Below are 24,603 nucleotides of genomic sequence, written 5' to 3' on the forward strand. Positions count from 1 at the left end.
AGATACCGCGGATCGCACAAACGTGAACGAGGTCAGATGACGACGGTGTGACCCAGTTCTGAAATCAGCTTGTATTTTATCCGCCGTAGTCAATCCTCTGGGGAGCTGAATGAAAATGGCGACCGTGCTCCTCGATTTAATTGAGCCTCAGACTCTCCTAGTGACATTAGTGGCTTTAGCTGTGGCATACTACCTGTTCTGCTCCTCTTCACACGAACTGCCACCTGGCCCTCGAGCCTGGCCAGTTATTGGCAATCTACTGGACCTAGGGAAGTATGGACGCACTAAAGTGCATTTGTATTATTCGGAACTGCAGAAAAAGTATGGGAATGTATACAGGATATATTTCGGGAGTTCAATGATGACCATAGTAAATGGTTATGGGCCTGTGCACGAGGTGTTGGTGAAGCAAGGCGGGGTGTTCAGTTACCGTCCGACATGGTTATACAGCACAAGAGAAGCAACAAAGAAAGCGAGAGGTGAGCACTTCCGGGTTGGAAACTTTCAGAAACTGGCTGTCCAGTGGGTAAACGGAAACGCAATGACTTGAATACTATGTACTCACTGTGCGTCAGCTGTTGTTGGTTATCACATCACATATATGTTTATACGAACAGTCCCGATACTCGAGCTGATATCTACATGGCAGTCAGCCTCTATGATATCAGTGCAGTCAGTGTTCATGCTAATGAGCAGAGACCATATCATGCGGTCACTGGTGAGAGTAAATACATGTGGAAATTTCTTAAACAGTTAAACGCTTGTTTATTTCCCAACATTCCATGGTTGTGTCGAAAACTGTAAACATTCACAATTGTATCAATTTGAGACTTTAAATACAAAAAAGAGTCAGCACAAAATTCCAATTGGTGAAAACACCATCAGTTTTCATGCAGGTATTTATAAATTGTGTCCCCAGTGTCGCGTACAATAACCCTGCATTTAATCAAGTGGGAAACCAAGATTGATTGTGACATTTTAAGTTTCATAAGCTTTTGTAATACGGACCACAGGCAAATTGCAGCGCAGATGGGACTGCGCAGCATAGAGAATATCACAATTTAAGTCTTCTTATATGCGAGCGAATGTTAGCAAAGGTTAGCAACGTACTTCCATCGCTTCGGATCGCTTCACACTCCCATTTATTCATTTGGTTGTGCTCTCAGATTTCCTACCCCATGTTCAATAATTACTCACGTGAAATATGTTTTATTCAACATTTTATGCGCCACTAGTGGTATTCAGATCGCTCTTCGCCTCCATTACCCCTGCCAGCTTCCAGTTGAACGGTGTGGCGGAAAAAGAATAAGCAGAAATTAGAAAGAAACACCATATTGGCTAATTTTATGATGAACATGTTGGCGTTTATTTGTCATTTCTGTCGTCGCTATTGTTAGAATTTTCTTAACATTGATTCTACATAAAAACACTTCTCGGGTAATGGGCGAATGAAGCAGGGGAGGTAACTGTAAGTATTCCACATGGAATAATACCCTCCTCTTTCTTCACTCCGTTGAACCGGAAGGTGGAAGGGGGAATGGAGGCGAAGAACGGTCTGACGTACCACGAGATGCGCTTAAATTGTTTAATAAAAAAAATTAACTCACGTGAGTAATTGTTCAACATGTGGTTGGAAATGTGAGAACACAACCCAGTAAAGAAATGGGTATATACTTTTGATGGTGGCGATGTTATATTTTGACATGCAAAATATTTCTATTTGGACATGAAAAATATTTCTCGAACCGAAGTTAGGATAGTACGTTGCCAACCTTTGCTCGCTTCGCTCGCATTTAAGAAGACTGATCATTTTGTCGATGCTGCGGAGCCCCATTTGCGTTACAGTTTGCCCGTGTAGGGACTCATTGCTTGGCAGTATGGTGAGGCTAAATGGTGGAATGTTTCTCGGGCATCGGCGCGTCACTTTTATTTGTGCGCGTAACACTTTTTTGTTGCTATTTATAAGTAATAATTTTGACTTGACCGCGTCCCGATCATCCATTTGTCCACTATAAGATGGAGTGTCTGTAAGAACGAGTGTGACTGAATCTGCAACTTATTAACACGTGCTAAACTTCCCAAGCTGTATTTCTGAGAGAAATAAGAAAAAAAATAAAAACAGTGTCCTACCGCCCTCGTCACTGTTGAAAAAAATGTGCCCGAGAAACATTATTTTTTATGCAGGCTAGGACTAATAACGTAAAGTATAAACAATGGGATTACATTACCATTGCGTGTACAAACAACAACTGGAATCCTCCTGCTGTTTCCAGGAATCATATGGGGGGATGGCGAGGAGTGGACACAAATACGTCGAATGACCTTGAGGGCATTACGTGACCTTGGTGTTGGTAAATCACCTCTGGAGGAACGTATCACTGAAGAGATACATTATTTGAAGGACGTTCTTACTGACCTAGACGAGCATCCAGTACAAATCAGGAAACTACTGACTCGATCTGTTGCCAATGTTATTTACAGTGTAGTGTTTGGTTCAAGGTAACATATTAAACATACAACATCTTCTGTAATCTTGAGCGCTGATAAGTAGCCGAGTGCTAAAAGCGGCTTTAGACAGACCATGTGGCCTCATATTTCCTTCTCAATTACAGCTGGAGTCGTATGGTTTGCTGCCAGGCTTATTATATGTCTGCTTGTCATGATTTTTTAATCAAAGGCAAGCATTGATAGATCATTGGTATGTCGTCATCATACCAATACACATTTAGTATGACATTCAGGAAGACTTTAGGCATTAGGCTTAGCTCCAGTATTACGCAAGAAACGATTGAACAGATATTGTAAAACGGCTTAATACATCTCACTAACGGTCAGTTGTAAGAAGTCCGTGACACATGGGGTACCATGAGGATTCAGGGTATGAATATATGCACCCAGCAAACCACGCTTATCGTGGTAAGCGACTTAATCGGGTGTTTTGACAATATTGACTTCTAACGAACCCCTATTCCATAGACAGATGCCCACTGGTGGCGTTAAGTATCAAACAACATACTTTAGGTGTATTAGATCCTGAGATATAAAAATTAAATGTGACTCAGATACGATCTCAGTTTGATCCAACGAAGTGTCTCCATGCTCTGCTCTGTTCTCTTTAGATTTGAGTACGATGATCTGACGTTTAAATCTCTCTTGGACGTCACAGATAACTTGTTCCGAACCCAGGGTGCAATGGGGGCTATCAATGCTATCCCATCCCTCAGGCATCTCCCGTACTTCAAAAAGGTGAGAACCCTCCGTTGTCTATACTGGCCCATCCGTCGTCTTCCTCGCACCCTCATCACATAGGTCGACGTTCATACTGTTGATTACTCTTGTTTGGTCAAGAGTCGCTTATTTACAGACTGCTGCCGCATTACTTGAATATTGGGCGTTCCGTTAGACAACAAACCAATAAGCAACTAGCCCTGCGGTTTTTCATAATATCAATTAAAGTTGTTGCCTTGCTGATGTCCATCATGTCATGCGTCTTTATCCATCGCCCGTCTGTCCAGAGATAATGGAGGTTGCTTACGCCCAATTGCAACATACGGAAGGTTGATGTCAGTTTCGCAGGTTAAGAATTTCAAGATGGCCACAAGTGTTCGTACAAATTCTTTGCTAGATCAACATCACAATCATACCTTGACAGCTGATGCGTCCGTACTTTGAAGGCATTGAAAAGATGACTACGTACGCCGAGGCACGTATTGAAGAACATCGACGTACCTACCAAGACGACGTGGAACGTGATTACGTCGACGTCTTCATCAAATACGAGGCTGAGAATCCTGAGTCCACCGTGTACACAAGTGAGGATAGCCGATAAGTTCAAACAACGTACAACTCATAATTATGTGTTTATAAGTCAATACAGTGCACTGCAAGTCCTCCAAGGTGACCTACCATTTACCTTCTCGTGTGGTCTCAGTTACATACAGGGACTAAGGGACTGTCTCATTTGAATGCATGTGCCTCCACTTGGTTTATACAAATCCACTTGCTTAGAAATGAGTACTCATTTGCACTTCCACAGTTTGTTTTTCCAAAACAAGAATGTGAATTTATAAAGAAATAGGTATAGCTAGATTATTATTTCCAAAGCATAACTTTGTCGACGATTTTACAGCAGTGGGTTAGGGTATTTCAAATCTGGTGATGCACAAGGGTCCCTTTGCAGAAAGCTATCGTAGCGCTACGACTGTCGTACCTCCTATATACTGTAAGACAGACTTGCGACAGTCGATAATAGCTTCATTAAACAGTGCCCTGGTGACGGCTTGTAGCACTTTACAGCTAGTACTGTACACTACTTTGCACAACCTGCTTGTCTCCAGCTTCCAATATGACGCGGTGTATTCTGGATCTAATCTTCGCTGGAACAGAGACAACTTCCGGTACATTGGATTTCGGGGTCCTGTATATGATAAAGTACCCAGATGTTCAGCACAAGTGTCAAAAGGAGATAGACAGGGTAATTGTTCTCTCAGAGCCTGTGGTATATTGTACTCATCTATTGATAAGGTTATTTTGGGGGGAAAAAAACATGGAGACGTTGCAATATTTTTAGCATTCCATGGCCGTGTTGAGTGAGTGGGTGGAACAGAGAGCTACGGATATTCATTGGTAATTTCAGCGCCTTAGGTGCTTTCTTGAAACCTAGGAGTTCAGCTATGATATAATAAGATTAGGTAAAGTGTTGGATTCGAACCCAAAACTGTTATTGTATTTTTAATAACTTGTGTTTATTATCGCATTTGTTATGCAACACATACACCTTCGTCAGTTGCAAGATATATGCCGAAGTCATTAATACATATCATAGGTTGATAAATGATCAATTGCATGGTTTTATCTGGAGAATTTGACAAAATGTCCACAGCAATTGTTTCGTGTGAACGTAAGGCGACATATTGTATACTGCTGCTTACAGGTTGTAGGATGCGGGCGTGCAGTGCGAGTGTCTGACCGACCTTCCCTCGTCTACACTGAAGCCACAATAATGGAGATACAGCGCATGTCAAGTGTTGGTCAGTCCACATTCTTCTTCTTGTTGAGGGTTCATTGTCTCGCACAGCTCCTGGGGTCGATAGCAACATAGATCCGACGTATGGAGTCAGCTGGTTGTGTCACAGCATTGCTGCATAGCAGGAGCCAAACCTCGAAAGTTCGATATGGATAAGGACGACCCAGATAGCTCATGGCCATTGTGAAATCTGGGTTAAATCATATAATGAATCCGCATGGTGCCTACAATCCACCATAGATGGAGATAGTTGGCGAGTCAACCTGCAATCAGGAGGTCCAGGCACCACAATGAAACGCTACTCTGAATTGTGGATTGCCTTCGAGGTCTGGACAACATGTGCCCTGTTTTATTCGATTTCGCAAGATTTCTTCGTAGTGCAAGACTATGTATTATGATTTCGATTCCAGAAAAGTTTATATGTTAAAGCCTCTTCGTCATGGATTTATCCGAACCTGATATAAAAGGCGAAAACCTTCACGTACTTGCTCATGGTCTTTACGTCGTGAAATGCGCATATCGCACTTTGAGTTAGCGAAAGCGTGTATGTGACAGGCGAAATAGGCTGTACGGTGGTCAAGCTTTTTATTATAAGGTTAAGAATTCTCGTGAATATAGTATGCGTGGTCATCATTCTGTTCATAATCCAATACACCATATCTACCTTCAGCTTCTGCAGCTGTACTCCGTACAAGCCCATGGGATGCCTGGGTGGGAGGGTATCGCATCCCCAGGAACACCCTGGTGTACACCAACATCTGCTCGGTGCTGCACGACCCAGATCAATGGGGGGATCCACATATCTTCAAACCGGAAAGATTCATCACACCCGAAAGGAACATACTTTACCCTGATCCGTGGATTCCGTTTGGTGGAGGTTGGTACATTTCTAGTAACCGGATATTGTACCGGAGTGTCTACATGATATCATGACATCACAGCATCTTGATAGTAAGGCAATGTACTGAGTATCATATTAAAATGGTAAACTGTTCTGTTTGTGGACAGGTCCACGGATGTGCGCAGGTGAGATTCTGGCGAGGATGGAATTGTTTCTCTTCTTCTCCAACCTGCTGCAGAGTTTCCACTTCTCCAAGGTCGGCAACGCTGAACCTGACATTGACCCAGAGTTTGGGATGACAATGACTCCAAAGTCGTACGAAGTTACAGTTCAGTCCAGACTCTAATGACAACCAGTGGTGCTTGTTCCTTCTATATTGGCTATATTTAGAATAAGATTTTTGCAACAGCTCAGGCATGTTCGGGGGCAGATGACCTCAATGCACACTAAACAGACTTGCCATTTAAGCCAAACTGCATTGAAGGGATAGTCATGAAACGCATTTGTGAAGTCCTTCTCTTGAAAATCACGAGGTTTTCTTATTATCGAACCCGTTACCTGGTCGGATTTCCTGTTCAATACTGCTCGTTGTCAGAATGTTTTTACAAAAGATATTGTATGTAAATATATTTGACAAGATACTGAGAGCTATACTGAATCAAACGACTATACATCGGAATATGATTCTTAGTGAATCTTATTCTCAGTGATTCTTAGACATGCAAAACTGTATAAAGGAGAGACAATGAGCAACTGGTTCAGTAGAATACTCATACAAAAATGGATTCCTACAGTTCAAATCCCAGACTCGCCATATGGTATCTGACAAGCTCGATCAGAAACAAGATGGATGCTGTTATTGATCGTTCATTTGGCACAATCACCTGAGGCTGCATTTGTGTGTGACCGTGTTACCTCAACCAGGACTGCCTAAGTATCCACATGTATTTATATCCGAAATTTCTAAATTGTAACTAGAGAAACATGATACCAAAGAACTTCTCCCATAGCCAAACTATTAACGTTTATGTATAATGATTCGTTTATCCAGACATTTCTCAACCCGGGCGGTTTTACTTGGAACTGTGTTGTTCCAACAATCTGTTACTGCATTAAGTTACTATGTGTACTTCTCTATGATGGTGTCTGTAAACAAACTTCTGACGTCAGCTCACCTTCACGTAGGCTACACGTGACAAACTAGCGATCCGTGGTGCTTATATAAAGTTGACCTCGTCTCAATCGGACTGCTTTGGAATTACACTGCGTTAGGTTTCAACAGATATCCGTTCTGAAGTAAACCACTGCATAATTTATAACTGGATTTGTACCAGTATTTTAGACAATGTGTAACCTTCAATTTTTAAAACTGTGTATTAGTATTTTAAAACTAATGTGATATTTTCTTTGTTGTGATTGCATTAACACATAGTATTTGTTACATGCATATATTGCGTAACTGTTGTTGAGTGTATGCAGTGTTTGTTTGATTATTATCGTGTATATTCTGCCTCTCGTAAAACATTCATCTGAAGATGTATTTTCTAACTTATTTTAATAATGTAATTGGCATGAGACTGATGTATTCTTATAGCTGTTTGTTACTCAATGTTCCCATTTTGCCCACGCTCTTATCAGAACTCATTTACGCTTCATGCAAGGTTAAACATGGAACCACCTACTATGTACAATGGACTAATCCAAATCAGTTCTAATGTCTTTATTAATTACCATCTAACTACTACTATCTGCTATCATTTTATGACAATACTGTTTTAGGTAATTGGATTCGGGAACTTGATGGAGCTGAGTAGTGTATCGGCACCGGGAATTGAGCATGGGACATACCCATTTATGCAAAAGGGGTGGCCCACGTTAACTTCACTGTCACTTTTAATCCTCCTGTCAAATTCAGAAAAATAATTTTAAAAAACCTAAGAAACATTTCCATTATCTTTTATGGGTGTACATTGAGATCATAAGAAAATGTCTAAGGGTGTTTCATAATAACGTGGTCCAAATGTTTGGCGGGGTTCAAGTTCAAGGCCACAAATGTAATGGCGGGTATGCCAAACAGCAGTGCACGTCGGCGACGTCTTCGGGTCTTAAGACACGTTGATTGCGAGAAATGATCAATCAGATCGTTTCCGTTAAAACAACAGTCCTCTTTTACAACAGAGGTTGACGTGATTTTCTCTATGATGCTACGTCAGGACAGGCCGTATGGCGGGACAACGTGGTCGCAGTCGGTTCCTGACTGTGTTGGGGAGGATACGCTGAAGTGCAAAAATAGTGATTACTGCAGTCTGTGCCGGGGATGAGTCATCCATCTGTCCTGTCTTTGTGTTGTGACACGTGGACGTCCTCCACCAGGAACCTCAACGGCGGTGAAACGGGGATTCGGTGGGAATGGGAATACGTAGCCGTGTGACTGTGTTGTCGAATGCACAGGGGCTTGTATTGCCGAAAATAAAACATCCTGGGTCCTATCAGTGTAGGCTTGTTGGCCCCAGGATGTTTTATTTTCAGCAATACAAGCCCCTATGGTCGAATGTCATGCTAGAATGCGCGGTTTATTAGTCGTCTGATACCTAGCATAACTGGTCAACTCACTAACTAAAGTGTTAATTTCTGTCTCTGCGTACACCTGTAGTTCCACTGTATATTTCGATTTCCTGTGTGGACAGGTTCTCTTAGTGGCTGGCATGCCTTGAACAGGCTTCAGGGATACATGTTTGTGAATAATGTATCCATATATTGTACCATCCACTTCTTTGAAAAATATTTAATCAAAACCGTCGTTGCGTGCTCCTTGAAATATATTCATAAAGTCCCTTTTATCACCACCTTAGCCATGGACATAACTACAAGTATATATTAATGGCAGGCAGAAACAAGTTGTAAGGATGTATCAGCGCCATCTGCTGGTAGGTTTGAATCCTGACTTGCACAAGTTAAACTTTGTCTTCTTTGGTTAGCACAATTACTGAGTCTCAGTTGGTACCTAACGTGAGTTTATATACATGTATATGGCTCTATCACATTTTATTCTGGGATCAAATATGTTAGTTTTGCTATGACACTGAACTGATTTAGATCCAGGACGTTTTAGACTGGATAAGGAGGATGTTCAAGTTTTGAGTTCTTGAATTAATTTGTCGGTTACGAGTATTTACTATCTGGGCTTCATTGTACATCACATGGTCACGTCATCATGACAAAACAAACACATCAAAGTTTAGTCAAGAGTACGTACCACTGGTCAAATACAGTATTAAACAAAACAACAAACAAGCAGTGATAATTTATTTTTGATAACTGTCATTTGATGCAGTAAATATCAATCAACACAATAAAAACGTTATGTCAAACTTCATGCATCATGTATTGTAACCATTTACACTGGACATCAAAGTTCATCATACAGCAGTCATTATCACTGTCTGCTCCTACACAGGACTATAGAACACAACCTGCTTCGTCAGCTTAACACTAACATCACATCCTTCCTACAAACTCTACACTACCCAAGGAGCACACCCTCTTTTCCCTGTAGGGCACAAGCTGGGGCAACTCCGAGCAGTGAAGGTACCAAAAGGTCACCCATCCATCAACTCTCAGCAACAAATACTGTTTACCATGGTCTTTGGCCTGTGCAATGAATACAGGACAAGAAGTATATGTTGAACTGTTCTAGTCTTGGTCATTTGGTGGTCCTAACACAGACATGTAATATTGCATGGTTGATTAGCCATTGTATTATACAGACATTCTACTGGACAATCAGCTTCGTCATCTCAATGTTTGGCTTCAGAGGAAGTGCGCAAACACCACAGTCAATACAAAACAAATGTTACCATACCTTTCAATACAATACACCAGTAAATGATGTAATGCTAAAAATAGCATCCAGTCAAACTGAGTTATAAGCAAAGATATTTTAAGCAAGGTTGCTGATGAAAACGATGCAGATGGTAATGTTACTTCCAAAAGAGTGTGATGGTGATGAACAGCTACAAGGTATTTATCAGAGCAGAATCTCCATACAATATACTGGCTAATCAAACATGAGAGTATAGTTCACTGGGAACAACAATTTCACACATATCACCCATTGTCTTTACATAGATTCACAGTGCATGTGCCCATTTGCTGGAGTGGTACTCAGTTATTTACATATTGAAAATGATAGTAAATTTGTATTTACATTTGGGACACAATGATATTAGCTGAATGGACAGAAATCATAATCATACATTAAATGCTTTGATGTGCAACACAATGTGTCTATGTACAATATGAACAACTGTGTAGAATACTGACAGAGGTATTAAAACATAAATATTTGTGGATGTGTTTTCAACAAACAAGATCGGAGCCAGCTGCACAAAGTGATCGTAGTACTCTTGTCAAAGGCCTAGGTGACGTACAGGCATTATTATCATCTGAGTGCTTTGATTGCTTTGTACAAATGGGCCCTGTACTGTATTTTAGTACAAGTAAGAATACGCAATGTACTGATCCAGAGAAGTACAACACAGCTGATTAGCCAGAATATTTCTGTGTATGGTGATCAGTATATCAGGGACACCACATACATATCTTACTCAATACAAACATAAATATCACACAAACAACTAATTCTACATTGAGCAACAAGTCCATGTTGAACAGTAACCTACGCAGCAAACAATCGCCAACAAAGACAACCACTCATTTGGTGTAAGGACATTCTGAAGGGCAAAGAGTCAATCCTGAAGCAGAATCTTTAACCAAGTGCACAGTAGTCCGTTCTGGAGGGCAGCTAGTCCATCTTGAAGAGCTGCCACTTTACTATGCAGAAATCCTCCCACTTGTAAGACACACACATACAATGAACATTTCAAGATTTTGTTCATGAGAAGTCCCACAAACACAAATCCTCCATCAAGACTGCAACAAAGGTGTCACTGTCCGAGATTTGCTGGAGGAAAATTCAGTATTTGACCGGCGGTCACCACTTGGTGGTCGAGGGATAATCATTCCTTCAGTGTCTCTGTCCGTTACATAATCATCACCATTGAGGTTATTCCTCACCATATCAATGCTGTCCCTACTCAGTGGCCGATCATTGTTTCGATGATGATGTGTTTCATTTTTGGACACTTGATTGTTCAGGCCTTGGCTCACTAGATAAGGGCTTTGATTAATTTCTGGCAAAATTAATCGCTTTTCTTCAGGTTCAGCAACATTATGGAGCCTTGACATGTCTGAATTTTGTTTCTCCAACACAGAACTCAATCTGAGTGTGCTCCTTGATGAGGTTCGAGAAACTGACTCTAAATTCATGTCATCAGCATGGCCATTTTCATAAATGTCTGACTCTGCTATGGCTTTCCATGTTTCAGCACGGATTTGCCTCGTCCATGTTCCTGAAGGAAATACCAAGTCAATAAGTGTACCGAAACACAAACATAAAATTCCAGTGATCAACAGCATGAGCAATGATCTGTGCAATTGGGAACCAATGACATCTGTCAACAAAGTGAACTAGCCTGACCACACGATCCCATGAGTTGCCTTTTATGACAAGCAAAGTGGCTGCTGAAGACGTATTCTACCCTGGATATTCACAGATCCCTTACACAAGAACTCTTTGACTGGCGATGCAATCAGTGTTGTATTATAGTAATCTTGCAGCTACTCAGAACTGACCACCTAATTGACTTTTAACTAGCTTCTTCACCTCCAGTGACACTATGACTGTTACAACATCATCAACATACCTGCTTCCCTGCCACCTTCTTCCTTCTCCTCTTCTATCTCCTCACCATCATCCTCTTCCTGGAGAGCCTCCAGACGAGAGCTGAGGGGGAAGTGAGCCTCTGCCAGCAGTCTCTGCAGAACGTCATCTGTCAGGCGTGGAGGGTTCTGCAGGACGCTGACCACTGAGGACACTTCCGACCTGGGCAGTATTGACATCCTACAGTTAGTTATTGCATACTCAACACATCATACAATCCATTGATGAAAGCATACCTATCACTGACATATGTGTTCCCTTGTTTGAAGGATCTGTGTGCTTTCACACTGCATTCAGCTCCTTGGGGAGTATACAGTCAAGCTGCTTGTAAGATTTGCATTGTTTTTGCCATTTGACCCTAAAGAGTACCTGTTTGCAACTTGATGAACATTACTACACATCAAACAGAATCACTGGTGAAATATTGCAACACATTGTTATCCTACATGAGTATTCAAAATGAATTTGTGCCAAAAAATTCCGTACAAGTATAGCCTAGTTATGTATCTTGGACAAACTTGTAAATTCTACTATCCATGTCCTGTACACCTTGACTTTACATCGAAGGTAAATATAAAAATCCAGCAAGAATAGCAACAGCTGGCTGTATCATTCCAGAAACCTTGAGCTACAGCTGTTTTTACATATGAACATCGTTCCATCAGGGAGCTAGGCTACCCTAACACTAAAGGTGGCTTGTCAAACAGAACCCTGTGTGATAAACATCAGTGATCAACAGAATGAATCCCTGCACATACAACCAACAACATGAGAGAGTGAGTTTGTTTTCATAGTGCATTGAGAAATAGTTTAACAATATCACTGCGGGGAACCCCACATATGGGCTCGACATGTTGTTTCCCAATTTGGGGAATAGAACCTGGGTATTCGGTGTGACAAGCAGATGCTTCGACCACTATATGTCACTCCACCACCTCTATGCATTAGGAAACAGACAGTCAAGGTCATTAGCAATAGAAAGACACCCACTGTCCAGACGTTGTACACAAGTGTCGATGCGTCTGTTCACCACACTACTGGTCAAACTGCATTTGCGTCTACATATCAAACAAATAAAAGATCCTCTAGTCTCTGCTGATATACGGTTGAAGATGTGTAACACTGAATAGTAACACTGACCTGGGTGTTGACTCATTGACAGACATGTCATCAGCATAGGATGAGCGAGACAGAGACCGAACACACTGGTCTATCAAGCCTTTCAGAGCCTCATCAGATAATCTTGGGGTCTCAATCTGGGGAAATAATGTGTTGGCATCAAGAACAATGAAGAACACACCCTTGAAGCATAAAAGAGAAAAAAACCATGTACATAATTGCTCATGCTCCAATTAAACACTACATGAATGTGAGATGGTAATCACACTGTTACTGTTAACAAACAAATATACAACAATTCTTAGCCTTACATGTTATGGAAATTATGTATTTCATAAAGACATGTAAAGAACAAAATGTATTCATTGGATTTCATCATCATGAAACATATCTTTTGTGTTACAGAACTGACAAAACTTCCTGTCATTTCAAATGAAGCCTTGAATTCATCCTGGACAAAAATATTTGAGAAACCACAAATTTATATACATTGTGCAGGCATAACAGCACACCTGTTGCAGTCACTACATCATGAGTTACCTTTTAGAGAATACAGTGAAATCCTTTAGAGTGAATTCATTCACAATGAAAGCCCATTAGTGAAACCCTCTTCAGTGAAGCTACAACAATGAAACCCCTTACAGTAAAAAACATCAGAGTGAAACCTTAACAGTGAAACCTTGTGCAATATACCTTTACTTCCTATGAGCAGAACATATGATTTGCCCTTTGATTCCTTGTCATATCTCTTCCTCTGAGAATCATGACCAGCCTGCCATAGCCTACCATACAAACGGTGAACAAATCCTCAAAGCTGAACTCATACACACAAAAACAGAACACCAAAATCACAAATCATCAAACTAGGAAAATAAACTTCCAGAACTGAAACAATTTCAACAATTTCCACTTAAACAAAACCAAACACATCTGTAATGGAAAATATAATCTTTGAAAACTGAGCACCTGAGAACTGTCACTGAGTGTACAAAACAGAAGTCATGACATCCCATAACCCCAGTTGTAGCATCCCGAAATGACATAAAAATCGTCAAGGATGGATATGAAGGGAAGCTGAACAGGCTTTGGTAAATAATTTTTTGTCACTATGAGTCTAATCTTGAACGTTATATATCAGGATGTCGCCAATCAAACCCCTATTGCAGTTAGCTTGAAACCTATGTTCATTCTTCTGTGTCACTGTCAGGCTTGCGATTCTGCACAATATGGTCCCTCGTCTGACTACAAAAGGGCCTTTTGTCAACATAGTGCTACTGATTATCATTCTGGTTTGTAAATAAAGTATTCATGGCATCACTCCACTGTGAATGTTTATTTTCCTATTTTGGTGAGTTTGGTTCTGTTTTGGTGTGTATAAGTTCAGCTTTGAGGATTAATTGTTCACCATTTGTATGGCTGACCAGTGATGACACTGTCGCTGGAAATGGCTCAAAGAGTATCAGAGATTCACTGAAGGAGCCCTGTCCCTTATCATCCATCATGTGTATACAATATCTACCTGAAGTATAATTGTCACATCATGTGGGACACTCTATACATCATCAGCCAAGCCTTGTTTGCTTTACCTGGCAAAATTGATTAGGTACAAAATCACTCACCTGTATTACCATCACAAAGACAAATGAAAATTGTTTAGTCATATTCCTTTTTATAGCCACATGCTGTAATATTGCCGCCATGTGGTGGAAATCAAAACCAGCTTAAATTTAACATGATCATGATCATATATTGTAACATGTGGACATTCAGTCAAAGAAGTCACATCACTTGATATGTTTAGTGGTACAGAGCTACCTATCCCTGAACACTGGATTGTTGTACAACAGACTGACAGTCCTAGTCACAGTAATACCAATACTGAGCTACCTATCTTCTATGAACACTGGAGTGTTTTACAACAGACTGACAGTTCTAGTCACAGTAATACCAATACTGAGCTACCTATCTTCTATGAACACTGGAGTGTTTTACAACAGACTGACAGTTCTAGTCACAGTAATACCAATACATTAAAGACAATTACACAACAACAGATCTTCATTAGGCAACTTCTGGCAAGAATGTGGATCAACGGATCTCACTCCAGGACCCTTGGAGCACAGAATATTATTACTACTCCTTCCAAGGTTATGATGATATGATGACATAGTGATCCAGATGATCCATCTGTATATGGTTATTCCCACCCATTTCCAGTTATCACACACAAGATAAGTACTGCTGTACTGAAAGAATCACCTGCATGCCTTCTATGCATGGAGTGAAACAAGGGTAAGCCTACTACTATTATCTGTTAATATCTACTTGATGCAAAACAAAATGGTAATGAATACAATAGGTCAAGGTCAATGGTCATGCATAACAGGAGTCATTTATAAATCAAGATAATAGCTTGCTGAAACTTCAAGGGTAGGATCAAAACTGTAGGGCAAAGGTTATGGTTGAAGGTTGTAGGTTTCAGGAATGTGTTAGTTCAAGGTCAAAGTGTAAAGGTCAAGGTTAGTTCAAGGTTAACTGTTAGGTATAAAATACCTCCAATTCTTCAGGGTTTTTGAATCTGGCTAGTTGTTCTTCTATCCTCTGTAACCTGGCCTGCATTTCTCTCTGTTCTTTGGTTTCAATGAGAGCTCGTTCACCATAGCGCTCTATTTCACCAACAGATCTAATGTCCACACGAGTGAACAGTTTGTGCTGTGAAGAAAACTTGCTGAGTGAGCAAAACCTATGCAGTGATCAGTGCCATACAATCCACAGGTCATACTGATTTCCCCATGTGTGTTATGTTACAATTATACCAGGTCAGGTTACATGGCCTTGATTATTTGTTACATTACGTTACTGGTCAATACACAGAAATATCACTTCTTTCATTCAGTGTTAAATGTATTTTCCAGATATATGACATCTTTCACTGATTGTATATAATACAAATTTCAAAGTCAGACAAAATATATTTTGTTATACATAGAATAGCCAAGAGAAAATTTATCAAAGTTAAACAAGTATATCACAAATGCTAACATTGATTGGAAATAGGACAAGTAATCTGCCTGAGTTTGTAGTGTTTCATGTTAACCAGACTCATAATGGTCAAAAGAACTCTAAAACTGAAAAATAAATTGCCTTTGCCTAAATATTTTCAAACGAAAATATCACTTATGAGTACAGTAGTAGTGTATTGCCTGCTTGAAACCATGGTAACGCTGCCTAACACTTGATGGTGAAAGATGTGAGCCTGTGAATGATATGTCAAACAAAATAATAAAAACAACAAACTATATAAAAAAGCTGATCATGAGTGAAATAAGACAGTAGAATAATTCAAACAAAACATAGGACCTTAACAAATATCACATATTTAAAGAGTGATACAGAATCAAGGTTTTCTGCAGAAAAGTTCATGTGAAATGTATTCAAACAAAATAATTACTGAGATAAATTCATTGAAAACTTCATTCAATAACATTAACGTTAAAATTAGAAATGCCATCATATACTCAAAACATATATTTCCAGTTTCAAATATAATTATTGAAAGGAACACCCATAAAATATACAAGCAGTAATAACTTTAGAACAAATGGAGAATAAACTGATATTGTTTAAATCATAGCGTTCAAAGTCAGTTTTCTTTCTCTTGATTTAAAAAAATGTATCCCAAATCAAATCATATCCTTTGAAAATATTGTAAGTGTCATCCTTAACCCCCTGGGTGCCGCAGGAACATATATGTCCTTCATCTGCAAACATCACTTTGAAGTCAAATAACATTCAAAATATATCATGCATACGAATACCATCCACTGTTATCTTGGACAAAGCTGTAATGACATCTTACATAAGAAATTGATCATTTTAGAGTTGTACACCATATTTTATACCTTCACACAAGTGCTAGAAGGCATAACTGCAACATGTACTTTAGTTCCTATGATGTACTATATTCACTACATTGGGACTATTACTGGAAATTCATAGAAACAGGTTAGTGAACAGTGAATGAATTTAACCATATAAGGAAAACTTACAATATCAAGGAAAATGATTTATATATTTCATGAAATGTATAGACACAAATATATAAAGGAATTGTCTTGTTAATAGAATTAGTTTTGTCATTTTATAGACAAACAATGACGCATATTGATTGCCCTGGAGCTCTTTTGTCACAAATGCTTTACGATTCACTGTTTTAATCAAATCAGTGTAATATCAGTTCACAATTGATTGAAAAATATTGTGATAACAGGATATCTGTATTTCTACAGCAGGTGTTAAAAAACGAATAAACCATGTCATGTGTTATTTGAACAAAGCTTTTACCATTTTCCTGATAGTTACATACAAAAATCTTTTTTCCTTTTTGTATCTTTCATTGTATACTTCTGACTAGAAATAGCCACATAATCATAAACAAAGAAAAGTATTATTACAGTTATGGTCCCAGTGAAACTGACTGAATATCAAAATTACATATATTAATAACAATGATAATCTAAATAGCGACTTTATTTCTAAATCACACTCTGGGGTTTAGAAGTCAACTTACAAAAAACAAAGTCATGTACATGTATTTAGAAATGGAGGTAAAATTGCTCTGGATGAACACTCAGAAATTACGACATATTATAAGTATTTAGGATTACTGATATCTTCTAGATTATCATGGTCTTGTATCTTGTAGCATGTCAAGCATATAAAGCTGTTATTCCAGTTTATACATTTTTCAAAACATTTGTGAATGTTCCATTTTCTACAGCATATTCTATTTTTAATGGTAAAATTGAGCTGATTTTGTCATCTTGGTCAGAGATATGGGACACAAAATATTGTGAGGCAATAGAGAAAGTCTAGTCATCATATTTTAAAAGCTTTTTACAGGTTGGGGAGTTTGCTTCAAATACGGCCATCTTAGGCGATACTTTCCCTACACAATTTCAATGTCAATTTTTCCAGGAGGAATAAACAAGATGATACTGGTCTAACCAAATGTGCAAACTGTAAATTGGGTTTTATTGAAGATGAATATCATGTAGTAGTATTAGTTTGTGATAAACATAGAGATATGAGAGAGAAATATCTTCCACATTTTAAACATGTCCATAAAAACAACGTTTATGGTAAATTTATTAACATTTCAAAATCATCTTGTTATACATTCATTTGCAACATTGTTAAATCATTTATTTATTGCTAGATAACTATTCCAATTTGTGCTCACGTGACATTACAAATACATTATATATTAACCGTAAAATGGGCCATAAGCCTGTATATTACTGAATAAAGTGTCTGTCTAAAAGTATTATCCTAAAAAATATATTTGTATGTTGTGAAATATGCTACATTGATGGCAAACAGGTGCTTGTGTTGTTCACATTAAGATACACACATCTATTCAGAACATAATTTAAACAGCAAAATCAATCATTTTACATTCTGTCCAGTGTTAATTAAGTTTGACACTGAAACCAAGACCCGTTATTCAGTTAGTGGTAATTAAGTAAGAGATATACTAATCAACACACTAATGTCTTCTTTTTCAAATGTCACAAAATACATACAAATATCATAATTTTTTTGGGTAATTTCAGTACATTTGAAGATATCCCTAGTATCCTGTTAATATTGGTGCTAAATTAGTCAAAATACATCTACAGGAGAATATGGGAATCTAAGAAGTGATTTACATATTGGATAGAGCCATCTAAATTGGTATTAGATGCTTTCTCGTATAATAAGTTGTAATCTTTTCTTATAAATTAGGACATTACCAAACCATAAGTGGCATTAGAATAGTTTGGTTCACATTAACAAAACATCACACATTTTTTTGTCTGTATCCACAGCAACTTCCCTCCAAGTGACCCCAGTAACCTTTCTGTTGTCATTTGACGTCATAGAGCAAAATCCATTTTCAACATTTCTTGCGAGTCAGTTTTAAGATTAAGTGCATAACTTTATCCACATATACTCATGTCATTCAGATATCAGATGGTATTTGCTCACACTTTCCGTAAAGATGCAAATTGAAAAAGTCATTGCACTGTACTTTTATTGATGCATGATAAAATATTGAGAAACTTATTACAAAATTTCAGACAACATTTTGGATAGGAAATTTAATATTCTACATTTTTGTGTAATTCTATAGCTGTAGGTAGATCCAGGACTACTTGAGCACAATTCTCGCACAAACCTTCTGAAAATGTGCGCTGAAAAAAAACCTTGGCATCCAGGGGGTTAAGCATTGACTTACATCAGTGGAAAGGAACAAAAAAAATAAGTGGAATGAACACAATGAAAGACATTAGGCAGACAATCTCCTATGAAGACACAGACATTTCAGTGAAAGATAAGCCCTTGACATCACCAGGCAGTCTGGATATAAAACCATACCACTCAACTTTTGACAGGAATGCAATATAAGTTGCATTCTTTTCTTGAGGGCAATATGACCTGATGTACCCCTTCTTGCAGCAGTGTTACCCGAACCAGCTGGCAAGGGTTGATGTCTGCCTTTTTCTAGCAGTGTTATCCGAGCCAGTAGGCAAGGGATGATGTCTGCCTTTTTCTAGCAGTGTTATCCGAGCCAGTAGGCAAGGGATGATGTCTGCCTTTTTCTAGCAGTGTTATCCGAGCCAGTAGGCAAGGGATGATGTCTGCCTTTTTCTAGCAGTGTTATCCGAGCCAGTAGGCAAGGGATGATGTCTGCCTTTTTCTAGCAGTGTTACCCGAGCCAGCTGGCAAGGGATGATGTCTGCCTTTTTCTAGCAGTGTTATCCCAGCCAGTAGGCAAGGGATGATGTCTGCCTTTTTCTAGCAGTGTTATCCGAGCCAGTAGGCAAGGGATGATGTCTGCCTTTTTCTAGCAGCGTTACCCGAGCCAGTAGGCAAGGGGTGCCTTTTTCTAGCAGTGTTATCCGAGCCAGTAGGCAAGGGATGATGTCTGTCTTTTCCTAGCAGTGTTACCCGAGCCAGTAGGCAAGGGATGATGTCTGCCTTTTTCTAGCAGTGTTACCTGAGCCAGTAGGCAAGGGATGCCTTTTTCTAGCAGTGTTATCCGAGCCAGTAGGCAAGGGATGATGTCTGCCTTTTTTCTAACAGTGTTATCCGAGCCAGTAGGCAAGGGATGATGTCTGCCTTTTTCTAGCAGTGTTACCCGAGCCAGTAGGCAAGGGATGACGTCTGCCTTTTTCTAGCAGTGTTATCTGAGCCAGTAGGCAAGGGATGACGTCTGCCTTTTTCTAGCAGTGTTATCCGAGCCAGTAGGCAAGGGATGATGTCTGCCTTTTTCTAGCAGTGTTACCCGAGCCAGTAGGCAAGGGATGATGTCTGCCTTTTTCTAGCAGTGTTATCCGAGCCAGTAGGCAAGGGATGATGTCTGCCTTTTTCTAGCAGTGTTACCCGAGCCAGTAGGCAAGGGATGATGCCTGCCATTTTCTAGCAGTGTTACCCGAGCCAGTAGGCAGGGGATGATGCTTTCTTATAACTGTGTCACTGAAGGCAAGGGATGATACTGCTACAAAAAGGCAGACATTTGACAGCATTACCCAAGGGAGAAGTCTACAACGAATTTATCTTTCCTCCATGTTAAATTTATGAGCTTGTTACAGCATCATGGAAATGAAATTGAACTATTTTACATGAAGGTGAGATGATGATCTATGTCATTCTGTATCAATATGTAATTGTTGTGAGAAATCTATCAGGTGGAAAGATGAAAAAATTCTTGTCAAAAGTGGAGTAGCATACATGCAACAACTACATTCAGCAAAAACAGGCATCTGCAAATTACCTCGGTAAAAACTGAAATACTAAGATTCATTTTTTGTTTCGTAAAATTGTCAGTCTTTTCATGTTTTGTTATTCACCTTGCCATGCAAGTCTCCAGTGAGCAGCTACCAACACTGGCATGTGAACACATTGTAATGTATTGTATCTACCTGTGGTTCTCCAGCACTGCTGAAGGGTGTACTGCACACTAATGAGCTGTACTCCTCTTCAGGTAGAAGCCCCTTCAGTTGTCCATCAATCTGGGCCATTGATTTCATCTCCACCTCGTCCCCACAGTAGCCCTCTCCAGGTCGAACAGGGAGCATCTGGAATGGGTTATGTCCACTTGGATCCTGCAAATTAGAAAAAAAAATGACAAAATGCAACATGTCAAGGTGGAGCGGTTAGATGAAGGGGCCAGGCTCGCTACTGAGTGGGCACATGGTGGATGACCTGTGGTGATCAGCTGGATGACGGCATTACTATCACACAGGGTTACTGATGATGTTCATGTGAGTGACAATTCTTGATGACGAGGACGTTAGTGAGACTTCATGGTGACATTGTTATGAGTGACAATTCTTGATGAAGCTGTGATTAGTGACAGTTCTTAATGACATTCATGTGAGTGACACATCTTGATGACACTGATGTGACAGACAATTCTTGATGAGGTTCTCGCCAAATGACACACTGCAGGTCAATGTTGAGTCAAGGTACTGCTTACTGTGGCTCTGGACACATGACATTCCTCGCTGCTTACTGATGTACAAGGCCCCTGATCCACCATAGGACATGGAATAGCAAAGATGCTCCTTACTGATGTACAAGGCCCCTGATCCACCATAGGACATGGAATAGCAAAGATGCTCCTTACTGATGTACAAGGCCCCTGATCCACCATAGGACATGGAATAGCAAAGATGCTCCTTACTGATGTACAAGGCCTCTGATCCACCATAGGACATGGAATAGCAAAGATGCTCCTTACTGATGTACAAGGCCCCTGATCCACCATAGGACATGGAATAGCAAAGATGCTCCTTACTGATGTACAAGGTCCAGGTCCATGGTACACTGCTTGACATGGAATAGCAAAGATGCTCCTTACTGATGCATAAGGCCCCTGACACACTGCAGGAGATGGAATAGTGAAGACGCTCCTTATTGATGTGCAAGTCCCATGGTACACTGCAGGACATGGAATTGCCAAGATGCTCCTTATTGACGCACTAACCCTACGACGCACAAGGTTTTCGAACAGAGATCTTTTGTGTTGTAATAAAATACAAACAGCTGTAGTAGAATACTAGTTGTTGTATTTGGGAATTGGAGTTATTGTTCCTATTCATTTTGTCTCTCACCTCTCTCCCACTGTCCATCTCCTCTGGCAGGTCAGATAGGGAGTCCAGATCTGTCAGCAGTGCCCCCACTCTCTCCCTCTCCTCCTCTGTCATGGCAATCATCTCATCAGCATTTGCAGCCAACTGAAATATGGGTCAGCCATTAATGGTACACTACCTGCAGCAACATCAAACCATCCAAAACCCATTTTGTGTGTCTTTTGTTATACTCCAGCTGTGTAATGTATACATCTACATAATTTCAGCAGATAATGATTATACATGTCACTAATTATGACCTGGACTAGGTGAGTCTGTGACCGAGACTATTTTTATGCAATATTTCAGCTATATGGTGCCATCTGTAAATAATCAAATCTGGACCAAACAATCTGGTGATCAACAGCATGAGCATTGATCTATGCAAGCGGGATAAGTTGGCATGAGTCAGCCAAGTCAGTGAGCATGACCACCCACTCCGTTGGTCACCTCTTACGACAAGCATGGGATACTGAAGATCAATTCTAACCCAAATCTTCATGGGTCAGTCCAAGACCTATAGAGCATAATCTATTGATCATGTCAACTAGATAAGTCATATATTAACAGTATGGTAAATCTTTGTCATCTATGTTGTATTATATCCATTTCAAGACTCAAGATGCTTATAGTATAATCACTCCTTTGAAGTCACTATTAGAAATTGATTTTTATTACATGAAATAATCTTACAAGCATTCAAATCATCACTCAACAGTAGCTTCTCAAATTACACACTTCTCTATTCCTTTTTATGAAATCCTTCCTCTTCTTCTTTTTCTTGCTTTTCTTTCCATTGTCACCAGCTCGACTGGAGGAAATTCCAGTCACTGACGATGTCTCCACACCAGCCAGGTCTGTGTGATACATTATTGGAATTTAATTATAGATCTGGCAAACTGCATTAGTGCACACACAGCATAACATTGTCATCACATACAGCAGCCTGTTACTGAACAGTTCTACTATAGGTGAACTCATACAGATCTGTAAAACTACAATCACGTGATTCCACCTTCAGTATCTTGCCATGGACGCTGACATACACAACAAGCTCTGTATCCATCATGGTTACACCTTTCACACAAATTGTTATTTATTTGGCAGGCTACAAAGTTCAGTAAGCGAGCAATACTGAACGGAGGCCAGTATATAAAATAAGAAGACAGTCTTTGCCATCATACATATTGAAAACACAAGCAATATGTCAGCTGGAAATAGAATGAGCATGTGAAACTTCACAACATTTTCCTAGACTTCTTAAAGCATCACATTTCTAGCCTGTGCAAACTGTGCTTTTCATATCACTGTAATGCTACATTTAAATCTTACAGCTTTCCCACATAAGACAATTATTTGCACACCTGATCTCTCAATATTTCACCTCACTGACAAACAATCTCCAGTGCTACAGACAGGATCAACTCCTACCTCCATGAGATCTCGTCTTCCTGCTTGCCTTGTCCTTCATCTCCTGAAACTCATTTTCATTCAGCTGAGTTTGAAACACTGGGGTAGCAGGTTCTGTCTCTACTGGCACACCTGAGATGGAACAATACATTCTGGTCACAAATAAGCTGACTTTCACGTTATCTAATCTACAGGTATCTACAAAGGATCAAAAGGAAAGGTTATACTTCACAGCTGTTCCAAACAAGTAAAGACAAGTGAGTGTCAGTTACCTTCATTGTGACTGGGGGGCAGTGCTAGAGCCATAAATTTCTCTGTGTTCACCTTCACTTCTTTGTGTTCACGACCTTCTGGTTTTAGGTTTTGGATTTCATCTCGGATTCTGAAAAAAAAAATTAACTGAAGGACATCAAAACATTACCGTGGTTTCCATTTGGACAAAAGGCCAACTTCAATTAAGAACTAGGCTGTTTCATGGAAAACCTCTCTAAGAAATCATCGAAAAAATATTAGTCCAGCCAATGGAAGTTGAAAATGGAACTGAGGTACATAGACATTATCATTTTCAGTAATCTGACCAAAACTAAGTCATAACCAGAAGCACCAAACTATCCACTCTACATGATTAATCAAAAGAAAACGTGTAAACATCAGCAATTTTTACATTGCTTCCCTTTCACACAAAGCTGAAATGATGATAAGATGAGTTGGCCAATGTAAACATCATCAGGGTATGTGTACCTTCTCTCCAAGAGGATTCTGTCTCTCTTCACCTCCCTCTCACGTTTGAGTTTCTTGTTCAGAATCCGATCCAGCTTCCTCATCTTCATAAGTGCTTCCTTTATCTTGGGGTCAAGATTCTCTTCCTCCTGCTCCTGTCTCTCCTTGTCTACAGGCAACTGGCCATCTTCAATGGCCTTCAGCTTGACCTTGTACACCTGGAGCTCATCCTTCATTTCTTCTTTCACTTTATTTTGGATTTCTTCTCTTATTTCCTTCAAGAGGTCTCTCTCTTCCTCACTGTCAATCTCTTCCCCATCATCATCAGCTAAATCAAACAACAGTTCAGTGAGAGAGTGAAAGTTGTTCAGGGACACAGTAACCAATAGTCTTTCCAAATGAAGGCAGTCTAACCACCCAATCTATATCAGTAGTGCTTACAATATCCCATAGTTCACTGCTGCACACTGTAGCTCAACTGGAGGTTCGGTTATACAAGGTCTTAACATCATCAAAATTTCAAACA

At 39.7% G+C, this 24,603-nt stretch overlaps 2 protein-coding genes across 2 annotated transcripts in view; one reads left to right on the top strand and one right to left on the bottom strand.

Annotated features, from left to right (window-relative positions):
* On the top strand, positions 1–9,238 carry LOC137293644 (cytochrome P450 2J6-like). The gene is made up of 8 exons (XM_067824315.1): positions 1–479; positions 2,274–2,499; positions 3,120–3,246; positions 3,653–3,812; positions 4,338–4,474; positions 4,934–5,030; positions 5,697–5,903; positions 6,035–9,238. Exons 1-8 carry the CDS (start codon positions 110–112, stop codon positions 6,211–6,213), a joined length of 1,503 nt encoding a protein of 500 aa, XP_067680416.1. The 5' UTR covers positions 1–109; the 3' UTR covers positions 6,214–9,238.
* Positions 9,159–24,603, bottom strand: part of LOC137293643 (fibrous sheath-interacting protein 1-like) — a 20,334-nt gene continuing 4,889 nt past the window's right edge. The window contains exons 4-13 of the mRNA XM_067824314.1: positions 24,099–24,405; positions 23,630–23,739; positions 23,379–23,489; positions 22,686–22,804; positions 21,930–22,052; positions 20,736–20,918; positions 15,322–15,480; positions 12,790–12,905; positions 11,633–11,811; positions 9,159–11,278 (exon numbers count right to left, since the gene is read on the bottom strand). Coding sequence (XP_067680415.1) covers positions 10,794–11,278; positions 11,633–11,811; positions 12,790–12,905; positions 15,322–15,480; positions 20,736–20,918; positions 21,930–22,052; positions 22,686–22,804; positions 23,379–23,489; positions 23,630–23,739; positions 24,099–24,405 — 1,892 coding nt within the window. The 3' untranslated portion in view covers positions 9,159–10,793. The remainder of the gene's footprint in view (positions 11,279–11,632; positions 11,812–12,789; positions 12,906–15,321; positions 15,481–20,735; positions 20,919–21,929; positions 22,053–22,685; positions 22,805–23,378; positions 23,490–23,629; positions 23,740–24,098; positions 24,406–24,603) is intronic.

The sequence above is a fragment of the Haliotis asinina genome, chromosome 8 (genome assembly GCF_037392515.1).
Source record: "Haliotis asinina isolate JCU_RB_2024 chromosome 8, JCU_Hal_asi_v2, whole genome shotgun sequence".
Taxonomy (NCBI): domain Eukaryota; kingdom Metazoa; phylum Mollusca; class Gastropoda; order Lepetellida; family Haliotidae; genus Haliotis; species Haliotis asinina.

What these genes read in the sequence shown, in the direction of transcription:
- LOC137293644 (XM_067824315.1), top strand. Translation starts at nt 110, where the DNA reads ATGAAAATGGCGACCGTGCTCCTCGATTTAATTGAGCCTCAGACTCTC. An exon ending in AGTGTAGTGTTTGGTTCAAG is followed by an intron (nt 2,500 to 3,119) that starts GTAACATATTAA and finishes TGTTCTCTTTAG; the next exon opens with ATTTGAGTACGATGATCTGA. An exon ending in GTCAAAAGGAGATAGACAGG is followed by an intron (nt 4,475 to 4,933) that starts GTAATTGTTCTC and finishes TGCTGCTTACAG; the next exon opens with GTTGTAGGATGCGGGCGTGC.